This window comes from Canis lupus, chromosome 13, assembly GCF_003254725.2.
Source record: "Canis lupus dingo isolate Sandy chromosome 13, ASM325472v2, whole genome shotgun sequence".
In the NCBI taxonomy this organism is placed as follows: Eukaryota; Metazoa; Chordata; class Mammalia; order Carnivora; family Canidae; genus Canis; species Canis lupus.
In genome coordinates this window covers 22,469,712-22,481,930 of record NC_064255.1, presented here as the reverse complement: position 1 = coordinate 22,481,930, position 12,219 = coordinate 22,469,712, and the positions used below count along the sequence as shown (strand labels likewise).

Genomic DNA, 12,219 nt, shown 5'->3' with positions numbered 1-12,219 from the left:
CAATAGCAATAATTACAATCAGTAAAAGTTGATGGGGATAAACACATGATCTGTGAACTAAAATCTGTAAACATAATCTGTGAACATAAAGTTTAATTGGTTCTTGACCAACTGAAAGGAACATCATTTCAGATTTTTGTTGGGCAAAAAAAAAAAAAAAAAAAAAAAAAAATATATATATATATATATATATATATATATATGGTTTCATCATGAAATGTAGAATACTGACCAAGGAATTAAATTGGCCTAAGAAAGTATATTGTGAAAAAATATTTTTCTCAAGATAAATTCATTAATAGGTCATTAATATCTTATCTAAATGTCAATTACTCTACATGCAAAAACCTTCAAGAGGTTCTTAGGGTCAAAATAACAAGGTGAAAGAAATTTAGGCATCAAAGTGGTGGGATCACCATAACACTGTGAAAACACCCAGTGATATGTCCTTAATTGGGTGCTTTGCATCAGAAATTCTGAACCTATGTTTTGCATATTTATAGGTCTGCACTTACTGATTTGCATCAAATGGACGGGAATGTTATTACGAGAATTGTTTTGTATCATTAAGTAAAGTAAAGGTGGCTTTTTTTCTCATCCTAAATTTATGAAAGCCTCTCTGGGATCTTCCTGGTATATCCCCCTGATGCTTATATGGAAAATCTGCTTCCTGGTGCTGAAATAAGAGAGTTGTCGGTATACTATTTCTTGGGGTAATTTGGTATGTGTCCAATTATTTATTTTTATATAATATTCATTTTAAGGTTACTGCCTACCTTTGAACACGACAATCCCATTTGTGTGATATATGCTATAGAAATTTCAGAAATATGCAAAAATATGTATAAGGAAGTTCAAGGTGGCATCGTGTCACTACAAAAAACAATGGACAGAATGCAACTAAATGACACAACCATAAAAAGGAGTATTATCAATGACAGTCTCAAAGAACAAAGGAAAAGCATCACAATCTATTGGAAATAGAAAAGGCAGGATACAGAACTATATATGGTACACTTCCAAGTCTATGAAAATATCAGACACACACACACAGACTGTGGAAATACACCAGCATGCAGCATGCTTATCTCCGAATTTGGGGATTCTGAGTGATTTTCTTTATCCTCCTTACTTTTCCGAAGTTCCTACCCATGAGCGTGATTAGTTTACAATAGATGGCCACTATCCCCAGCCACAAATACCACCAGAAACAGGCATTTCGAAAGAAGAGCATGTCAGCAGGATACATTGTGGGAGTTACCAGTATCCTCCTCCATGAAGACTGTTTTTCCAGAAAAGACCTGATTTCCTATCTGTATCTTCCCAGGACAAAAGTAGGGTCCATCCAGTTGGTTGTCTTTGCAGAGCTTTGTGAGGATTTCAGTGGGTTTGGATGTGTCTCTCCAGGCGTTGTATCCTTCTCTGAAAAGAAGGGGAAGGATGGGTAGGGCGAGGCCTGCCTTCTCCTGGGAGGACATACTCAAAGTATCTAGTAAAAAGACCACCTAAGTATGATCTGTGGTTTCCTTCAGATTTCTTGCCATATTCTATGCACTTGGGGTAATATTCGTTGTTTTGTTTTCTCTCTTTTCTGGTTCATACCTCTGCATTTGCATACTTGTATGAAAGGCAGGACTTCTGAGCAGCTTGACATAAAAATCCTTTGCAGATAGTTTTTGTTTGGTTGTGTTTTTTAAGACATGTACCTTAAAAAAAACTGAAGTGGCATTCACATAAATATAAAATGGACCAATTCAGTGGCATGTAGTACATTCATAATCTTGTACTACCACTACCCCTACCTAGTTCCCCAAACTTTTCATCACCCGAAAAGAAAACCCTGTCCTCATTAAGTAGTTGCTCCTTGCTTCCCCTCCCAAACTACGCTTTGGCAGTCAGCCATCTGCATTCTGTTTGGATTTCTTTGCACGAGGTTCTTGTGTACTTTTGTTCTGTCCCTTACAGAAGAGCCATCTCTTCTGCTTCTTGGTGGTTCCACTGTCAGGAACAGAAGAGGCACCATCTTGGCCTGTGGCTTCCTTTCCTGATTTCAGAGGGAGAACAACTAATCATTCTCTGAATGGCACCTTTTCAGGTACTTGGGATTGTAAATACCTCAGGGTTTACAAGGGCCCAAAACTGAACTGGATTTCTAGGCTATCAAAATAATGATTTCGGGGGTCCCTGGGTGGCTCAGCAGTTTGGTGCCTGCCTCCAGCCCAGGACATGATCCTGAAGACCCGGGATCGAGTCCCACGTCAGGCTCCCTGTATGGAGCCTGCTTCTCCCTCTGCCTGCGTTTCTACCTCTCTCTCTCTCTGTGTCTCTCATGAATAAATACATTAAATATTAAAAAAATAATGATTTTAAAAAATAGTTAAAGACCCTACAGAATGCTTAAGATACAAGAGTAGATGCCACTAGCAGCTTATAAAATGACATGGATAGTGTGAGGCCAACTTCAGGGAAAAACAACATAGGAAAGATACTAAAATGAAATAGTTAATTTTTTACATAAATTATGTCTGGGTGGAATAATTTGAGCATAATTTTGTACTTTCAGTATTTTCTCAATTTTCTGCAATGAATATATATTATTTTACATTCAAGAAAAACATTTCTAAAATTACACCATGGAAATCTAATGAATGTTCTTATATTTTTCTGGCTGAAATTCTTAAGATTTTTCTTAAGATAAAACACACTTAAAAAATTAAGCTCGTAGTCTGTATTTTAAAATAAAGCAGGACAGCCCGGGTGGCCCAGTGGTTTAGTGCCGCCTTCAGCCCAGGGCGTGATCCTGGAGACCTGGGATTGAGTCCCACGTCAGGCTCCCTGCATGGAGCCTGCTTCTCCCTCTGTCTATATCTCTGCCTCTCTCTCTCTCTCTGTCTCTCATAAATAAATAAATAAATAAATAAATAAATAAATAAATAAATCTATCTTAAAAATATATAAATAAATAAAATAAAATAAAATAAAATAAAATAAAATAAAATAAAATAAAGCAGAGAGGCACCTGGATGGCTCAGTCGGTTAAGTGTCTGGCTCAGGTCCTGATCTGAGGGTCCTTCATTGGGCTCCCTGCTCAGTGGTGAGTCTGCTTCTCCCTTTCCCTCTGCCTTTCCTTTTGCTCATGTGCATGCTCTCTCTTTCAATCTCTCTCTCTCTCTCAAATATGTGAATAAAATTTTTTGAAAAAAAAATTTTTAATGAAGTAGAGTCTAAAATCATTGTAAAGAGTGAGAGCTGGTCCATTCCTCCCTAATGGTAAGGTAGGGATAACACCTCAATGGGCTTTGAGAGAACTGAATGAGATACAGTGTCTGGTATATCATAAGCACTCATGAATGTTCGTTACACTTAACTGGGATATTGGCATTTGTGTTCTATTATTCTTCCTCTAATATCATTCTTCACCTGCAACTCTGCCCACCAGGCCCAGCTGATTGAGTGAACATGTTGATTCAGCTCTTGACTCTTGAAGAACCTCCCCTGGGTTCTAAATCAGTGCTGCCTCCCCAGCCCCAACCACCCTCAAGGGCAGCACATGGTTTCCCAAACCAGCTCTGCTGAGGTGGAACCCCTCTGAGACATTCAAGCTGAGCTTTGGCCGGACCCAGCTGTGTCCCCCTCCCCTGCCCCTTGCAGGAAGAACTTACATCTCATACTGGCTCTGCAAGCCACAAATGGCTCGGTGTCTGCTGTAGAAACGGTTTTCCAGGTCAATCTTGGTCTCCCCAATTAGGTCATCTGTCCCTATCATGTCATGGTCGTAGATCAGGATGGAGAGCAGGGAGTCCTTTGGGAATGTGGCCTGGATCTCAAATGACCTGTGGTCCAAGGAAAGGCATTAGGAGTCCAACAACATCTGGCTATATAGGGGACGTCTCCCCGCTTTGCTCCTAGCTAGCCTGTGGTTCATAGGAACTCACTAAACACTCAGCAACTCAGCGAATACTCAGTAGGTATTTATTTGGTTTAATGTTTCATTGAGACTTAATCAGTTTCCAATTCCACCATGAATTTCCAGCAGCCAATAATCTTCCTTTCCATGGGTCATGTCCTACAGTCTTTGTTTTGGGTGACAGCAAGATGGGCATGAAAAACCTGGGGGTTTAGTCTCAAACAGAACTGATTTCCATTTTTAGATTTGAATCTGCAACCTCCCAGGTGTAAAATGTTGGGAAAATTATTTCATCCCTCTTGGCCTCGCTATGTGTAAATGGGGATCAATATATCTTCTTTATAATATACCATAGTCATTAAATGTGATACTGTTTATACAAAGTGCACATTTAGCTTGCAGGTATTCAACTGGTACCCAATGAATTGCCATTTCTTTTCCCCTCCATTATTGCTTCATGAAGCAATTCCAGCTGAGTTTGTTTTAAACAAAAAGGCTTTTGAAGATGGAAAATTCTGAAAACAGAATCGCAGGACTGCAATGCCATCTCTGCAAAATTCTGAGACACAGGACCTTCCTCCATCTCTGCATTGCTGAGAGGCCTGGCTTCAACTGCAGAGAGTAAGCAATAAATGTCTTCTGGAACAGGAAGGGATCTCAGGAATCACCATATCCAATCCCTTCATTTTACAGATAAGGAAATTGAAATCCAGAGAACGGAAGTGACTTTCCTAGACCATAAGTCAGGTCACAGTAGGGTCAGGACCAGTTCCTTGATGACTAGTTCTGAGCTCTTTCCATGATACCACACCAATGAGATGTGTTCAAAGGAAAAGCAGTGCCGTGGGATTTCCTGGGAATGATGCATTATCCATGCTGATGAGCATTACAAAAGATAATTAAGGAGGGTACTTGCACTGATGAGTACTGAGTGTTGTATATAAGGGACGAATCACTGTATTCTATACCTGAAGCTAATATTGCACTGTATGTTAGCTTGCCAGAATTTAAATTAAAAGTTGGTGGAAAAGAAAAAAGAAGTAAATTTGGAGTGAATTTAGGGAAGTGTCTTGAAAACAAAATAAAAAACACACCAGGGTTCTCCAGCTGTTCCCAACTCTGGCTGCCCTGGGACAGGTGCAGTTAGTGATGGAGGGACCAAGAGGAGGTGGGAAGAAAGGGAGAATGGAATGCCCATTATTTCCCTCTGTGTCCACAGGCCTGTCTGGTTTGCTGCCCTTGTGGTCAGATTCACTAGCCTTGGTTTTCACTATCCAGTGTGGCAGCCTCTGACATCCCAGCACAGCCCCCCAGTCAATTAAACCTCCCGAGGGAGAGGCAGAGAGGCACCACAGCTCCACTGCCTGTAACGAATGGACTGAAGCACCTCTAACAGGCTGGAGATATGGCCTGTGTGGGGAATAAATCTGTGTGTCTTCCATCAGACGGCATAGTATTGCTTAGAGCTCCAAGATGTAGATTCCAAACCAGGGCTTAATATTCTGGAGGTGTTTCACAAGGAAGCCTCCATCCACTATCTCTGAGGTTGGCCATCACAAGGCTGCTGTCACCGAAGAAGGATTTATTAAGTGCTTAACTACTCTGGCAACTGTGAGAGAAGACTCAGTTGCTTTGGTCCATCTTCCCAAGAGGAGTGTTCACAAATGAACCTCTCCTGATTTTCACTGGAGCCATCATAAAAGAACTACCAGAAACAGTTCACCATTGTTGGACTTCCAGTCACTTAGGGAGACAGTAGGCTTATACCAACTTGGGAGTCAGTGGGATACTACCTCTAAATACAATGATGGTTGAGAAAAAGAAAGCATTGGGGAGTTTGGCGAGCTAGGTCAGTAGAGCATACGACTCTTGATCTTGGGATTGTGAGTTTGAGCCCCATGTTGAATGTAGAGATTACTTTTAAAAAGAGAAAGAAAGCATCATGAAATGGTTAAAATTGAGCCTTGTTGACACACTCAGTACCTCTAAGATTCAGAGCCAAGATGTCTTATTGTTTCTTTGTTCATTCATTCATTCTTTTATGTATTCATTTGTTTATATGACATTTATTATACATTTTCTGTGTGCCAGGTGCTGTGAATTAAGAAAATGAGGAAATGCCAAAGTCTATGGACATATACCACCTCAGGATGATGCAGAGTGACAGAGCCCCATTAAATCTGCCTGGAAATTGACAGGTTTGTTTATCCATTTTTTCATTCATTCACTCTACAAATACTTGCTGAGCATCTTTCTGCTCTGTGCCAGGCCTTGTTGTAGGTTCTGAGGATGCAGCATTGGACATACTAGACCAAGTTCCTGCTCAAAGGGAGCTTAGCTTCTTGTGGGGAGATGAGAGACAGCCAATAAACAAAGAAATGTATCAATTTATGTCAGAAGCAAGGAAGATTAATAGCAGGCAAGGACAGGGACATCAGGGCATCCTCATACAATGATGTCTCAGAGAGGGATTCCCCAGACCCCTGCTTGGGGACTGGAGCCCTCTACTTTGCCTACTAGAACATGAAGGATTGAGCCAGCAAATTCTGTCCCTGAGTAACAATTAAAAACACCCTGAAGAAAGCATCTACATACGGAAGGCTTCTAGCAGAAGCTCTACGATGCTAGAAGCTGGAGGGAATATTCCATCATCCTCTTCTTTTGTTTACCATAGCCATACAGGAGGTAATAAAACCAGTCTAAATCATGGCACTGCGGTGGAAGTACCTAATAAAAAGTGACTACAAAGCACTTGGCAAAATGAAGTGCCAGTTATATAAATGGCAAGCAATAATAAAGGTCATCTCTGGATGAGGGAAGCAAGGGTAAGTCTCCCTGGCACCATTGTTTTAATCATTCTCATTAATCTGAACAGGCAAGATCACTTATTGCTTCATTTCCCTCGGAGCTATAAAGTGTTAAGAGGTTCATTCTGATCAAATGTCAGAGGGTCCACAGTGATCACGAAAGTGTAAATGAATTTAAATGAGGCCGATGGAGAGTTCCTCTCGTATGCTTCTTGTTACTCCAGAAAAAAAAAAAAAAAGAAATTAAATACATTTAGGACATCTCCATTGCTAAAATGGTTATCATGGGGGAGAGGGAGGAAGCGAATGTGTTCTGAGTGTCAACTACATGCTTGCGTAGACCATGTGCCAAGTGCTGTGTGTTTACTCTTTTAAAGGCCACTTAGAGTCAAGGGTTATTATTGTTTGGTAGAAAAACTGGGATCAGAGCCATTAAGCCACCTTCATAAAGCTACACAGCTTACTTGTAGCAGAATGTAACCCATGTTTAACAGACTCCAAAGTCAACAGCTACCACGTACACAACCCCAAGCAGGGAACACAAATGTGTTAGAGGACCAGGGGGGCCCACAAGGTTGCTGTGAGCTGGAGAACACCTCATGCACCTAAACATGCACAAATGCAATGTGTGTTGAAACACTCTGCAAAACACAAGCAGAGGACACAATTCAATTTGTTTACTTCAGGGGTCACCTCAAATGAGCTGCAAAATGATCTGATGGAAAAACCCCTTTGATGGGAGACAAAAGACCAAAGGTATGGCCCCTTCTCCCCCAATCATGAGCTATGTGAACTTAAATAAGTTTCTCAACCTCTCTGGGTGGCACTTGCCTTGTTTATAAGAAGGAAATCTCTCTGTTCAAGGCAGGAGGCTGAAGATGACTATTTTAAATTTAAGACCAAAGAAAATCATTCTTGGAAAACTATGGGCATGAAAATCACCATGTACCACCAAATTCCTGAAGGGACCAAGGAAAGAACTTAGCGCTTCTCCATGAAGGTTAATTTTGCTTAGTTTTTGGTTTTTTAAGATGTTATTTATTTATTTGAGAGAGAGTGAGCTAGTGGGGGGAGTGGCAAAGCCAGAAGCAGTCTCCCTGCTGAGCAGGAAGCCTGACACAGGGCTTGATCCCAGATTCTGAGATCATGACCCAAGGTGAAGGCAGGCCTGTGGCCAGCTGAGCCACCCAGGTGCTCTCCATGAAGGTTTGATTGGCTATTACCACAGGCAGAGTCCAGCTCTTAACTTTCTGCCACATTCACTCAGACACACACGCACAAACACCAGCCCCTCCATGGAAACACAGCAGGAGCAAACACACACAGGACAGCATCTCATGACCCACATGGCCACTGACCTTCCAAATACTGGGTTCAGTTGTTTGGGGATGTATTTGTCCCGGTCTTTGATTTCCGTTTGGCCAAGCTTGACCACAATGTAGGGATCCGCTTTGCCATCCGGATCAGCAGGGCTGAGATTAAATGCCTGGAGAGGAGAAAGAAAATCCTTTTGGTCCAGTGGTTCCCAACATTGGCTGCACACTCAGATCACCTGGGATTTAAAAAAATATATGGATGCCTGAGTTCCATCCCCAGATTCTAATTTAAATTGGCTCCGAGCTTTGGGACTTTTAGAAGCTCCCTAGATGATTCCATGGTGCAGCCAAGGTTAAGAACCACCCCTTCAGCCTGTCCATTTTGATGCTGAAAGAAAAGTTATCATCTTAGGTTGAACTTTCTCTGAAGTCATGTCCTCAGGGGAAAGCAGCACTTGGCACAGAGCAGTGAGCACTGAGTTGGACATGAGCCAGAAGGCATGACTTTGGATTCTAGTCCTATGTCTTATGTGATCTGGGGCATGCTGTGTCTCCTCTCTGAGATCTATCTGTAAAATCACGGGGTGGGGGACCTGAAAGCCTATCCCACACCTGATGGGCTCTGAATCCATGACTCCATAAGGCTGGCATTTAGCACTGGCCACCTGAGTAATGGTCTGTGTCTCAGCGTGAGGTCTGCTTCCAGAGAACCTGGCTTAACCCACCCCAAAGACAGGCTTTCTAGGTGATGTCCCAGGTAGGGGGCTGGTGAGGAATGATAAGACAGAGAAACTGCAGAAATGACAGCTGGGTAAGAAACTATGCTATTTTTAATATTCTGTCCTCCAAATGGAATTCATAAGCACACAAGGCTCTGTTTTTAAGGATGCTCATCAGATCATTGTTTAATAGCAAATTTGTAAATAACCTGTCAATTACTTAGAAACTGAATCCAAAAGATCCTTTCCCCATTGGTTCTCATCTCATCACTTAGTTTTTTAAAAATTTTGTGCATTTATTCATGAGAGACACAGAGAGAGGCAGAGACATAGGCAGAGGGAGAAGCAGGCTCCCTTTGAGGAGCCTGATGTGGGACTCAATCCCAGGACCCCAGGATCATGACCTGAGCCAAAGGCAGATGCTCAACCACTGAGCCCCCCAGGCATCCTTCATCCCTCAATTTTAATCCCTGACATAGCAGTTATCTCTGACATTCATCTCATTGATCTGTTCCTCTGCTTATTTTTGTCCTTTCTTGATCTCCACATCACCCCTGGCTAGTATGGGATCCCCATCAGAGCAAGAGTGCTGTCTATATTATTCATTACATTATCTCCAGACCTAGAACAGGGTCTTCTTGATATTTGTTGAACAAATGAATAAATGGGTACTACATTAATTAAATAAAACACTAGGTGTCTACTACAAAGAAGGGAACACCCACGTGTATTGACCTGGAAAATGTCCAAGTTATACTAAGTAAGAAAAAAAGAGATCAATATGTAATGCATGAAGCAAGATGCATTAAATAACTACTTAGATGTAGTTGTAGACAAGTGTAAATACAGCTGACTTTTGAAAACATAGATTTCAACTCTGCAAGTCCCCTTCTATATGTTTTTTTTTTCAATAAATATGATACTGTACTATAAATGTATTTTCCTTAGGATTTTCTTAATGACATTTTCTGTTCTCTAGCTTGTTTTACTAAGAACACAGTGTATAATACATATAATACAGCAAATATGTGTTAATCAACTGGGTATGATATCAGTAAGGCTTCAAATCAACAGTAAGCTAGTAATAGTTAAGTTTGGGGGGAGTCAAACGTTAGACATGGACTTTCAACTGAGGGGGGTTGACACCGCTCACCCCCACATCATTGTTCAATAGTCAACTATAGATATGGATGTATGTATATATTCTTAAGAAAAATGAGTCATTTCTGGGGATAGAATTGTAGAGGCAGGGAGATTTTATTTCTTTCTTGGAACAACTTTTAAGTAGTAGTATTTTTTTTTTTTTTACATTTTTGGATGTTCTATTAAATTAAAAGATTTTTAAAAATAACTCATTATTTAGTCAATTGGTTACATCTTAGCATGAGAGAGCATTACAATCACTATTACTGGAAATGTCGATGCAAGGTGCCACCTGTCCCGAATGACAGGGAGCCTATCCTCTCCACAACCAGGGCTGCCACCCACTGAATCGTCATTTGTTGGAGCAGTCCTCCCACCTCCCCCACTTTCTGAGCAGGAGCGCAATTTGTATTCCTGGCCTTTGTGGAAAGGATCCCAGACACATCAAAGGTGTGTTGTAGATATTTGCTGAATGAGCAAATAAATAGTAATTGTCTCCAACCTCCTTCCTGCTGTTCATACCCTCTATTTCTGGGTTCCTTTAAAGTATGTCCCAAAGAGCCATAGTTCTGCAAGGTTTTCTGTAGATGGTGGGGAGAAAGGTATGGGCAAGAAGTTTAGAAAATGCTGTTAAAGATTCCACAGTTAAATAGGTTTCTTTGCTTCTGGAATTCTCACACCATGATGTGCTAAAGAGCTTTGTGAATCCCAGAGGCTAGTAAAGAGAAAAAAATATATTATATGCACTATTTCTCAAATGTATTTGAACACATGGTCCACTTCCTGAGGAATGCCTATTAATGGTCTCTCCCATGACATGAATGACCTCTTGGACAAAATTTTGAAAAAAGTAGTCTAAACTATCCTGTGGTTGGGTAGGATTTTTTAAAGGTTTATTTCTTTAGTTGAGAGAGAGAAAATGGAGAGAGCACACAATGGGGAGGGACAGAAGGAGAAGGAGAGAGAATCTTAAACAGACTCCATGCAGAGTGTGGAGCCCGATGCAGGGCTCGATCCCATAACCCTGAGATCACAATCCTGAGATCATGACCTGAGCCAAAAACTAACAGTGGGATGCTTAACGGACTGTACCACCCAAGTGCCCTGAGTGGGTGTTTAATATAGGTTACCTGGAACTGCCAGTGATTCTTTATAAGCACTTGTAATTCCAACTAGATGGCCACTTTCTTGAGGGCAGAAACTACTTTTTTTCATCATCACATCCCTGGCGATTATAACATGCCAGGACCATGGTGGTAGGGGCGATGCTGCTGCTCAGGACACATGGAAATTGCATCATGGAATGGGAACATTTTAATTTTCCCTGAGTATTAAAGAATAATTCATCTTTGCTTTATGCTTCATTATGTTTCTAAAAAATGATATAGGCAATTTATTTATTTTTTTATTTTTTATAATAAATTTATTTTTTATTGCTGTTCAATTTGCCAACAAATGTTGGAGAGGATGCGGAGAAAAGGGAACCCTCTTACACTGTTGGTGGGAATGGGAACTGGTGCAGCCACTCTGGAAAACTGTGTGGAGGTTCCTCAAAGAGTGAAAAATAGACCTGCCCTACGACCCAGAAATTGCACTGCTGGGGATTTACCACAAAGATACAGATATAGGCAATTTAAACAAGGAACTTTGTATAAAATAAGATTACTGCAATCAAATAGGATATGAAAATCAACTCCAAGGGCAGTATACTGAGAACAAATACATGAACCATAAAGGTTTGGCAGAGATTTGCTTTGACTGAACATCAGATTTGGACACAAGCTTCCAAGCAATCAGGCCAAAAAGTTTCAACATTAAAGTGTAGTGCTCTCAACCAAGTATCAGACTCTTAACTATAAGAGTGCAGGTGGGTGGAGGGATGGGGGAAATAGGTGATTGGGATTAAGGATGCACTTATTGTGGGGCACCTGGGTGGCTCAGTGGTTGAGCATCTGCCTTTGGTTCAGGTCATGATCCTGGGGTCCTGGCCTTGAGTCCCACATCAGGCTCCCCACAGGGAGCCTGCCTCTCCCTCTGCTTATGTCTCTTCCTCTCTCTCTCTCTGTCTTTCATGAATAAATAAAATTTTTTTTAAAAAGGATGCACCTGTTGTGATGAGCACCTGGTGATGTATGGAAGTGTTAGATCACTATGTTGTGCACCTGAAACAATATCACATTGTATAACTAACTGGAATTAAAACAAAACTAACTGGAATTGAAACAAAAACTTAAAAAAAAAGAAAAAAGTGTAGTGCTCTCATCAGAAAGTAGGAAGCTTAGAACAAAAGCAAGATTTTTCTTGGAAATACATTTGAAATGAAATTT

The 12,219-nt window shown here is 41.0% G+C and overlaps 1 protein-coding gene and 1 long non-coding RNA gene across 3 annotated transcripts in view; one reads left to right on the top strand and one right to left on the bottom strand.

Annotated features, from left to right (window-relative positions):
• The window catches only part of FER1L6 (fer-1 like family member 6), a 163,153-nt gene that overhangs the window by 37,435 nt on the left and 113,499 nt on the right, over window positions 1–12,219 (bottom strand). Inside the window, 3 exon segments of the mRNA XM_035697460.2 lie at window positions 1,262–1,422; window positions 3,663–3,833; window positions 8,073–8,200. Of these exon segments, the coding sequence (XP_035553353.2) occupies window positions 1,262–1,422; window positions 3,663–3,833; window positions 8,073–8,200 (460 nt within the window).
• The window catches only part of LOC118350387 (uncharacterized), a 49,748-nt gene continuing 41,791 nt past the window's right edge, over window positions 4,263–12,219 (top strand). Inside the window, exons 1-2 of one of the 2 annotated variants that reach the window (XR_007401541.1) lie at window positions 4,263–4,528; window positions 5,999–6,105. This is a non-coding gene — a long non-coding RNA (uncharacterized LOC118350387). The remainder of the gene's footprint in view (window positions 4,529–5,998; window positions 6,106–12,219) is intronic. The other variant, XR_007401540.1, reaches the window with a different exon arrangement.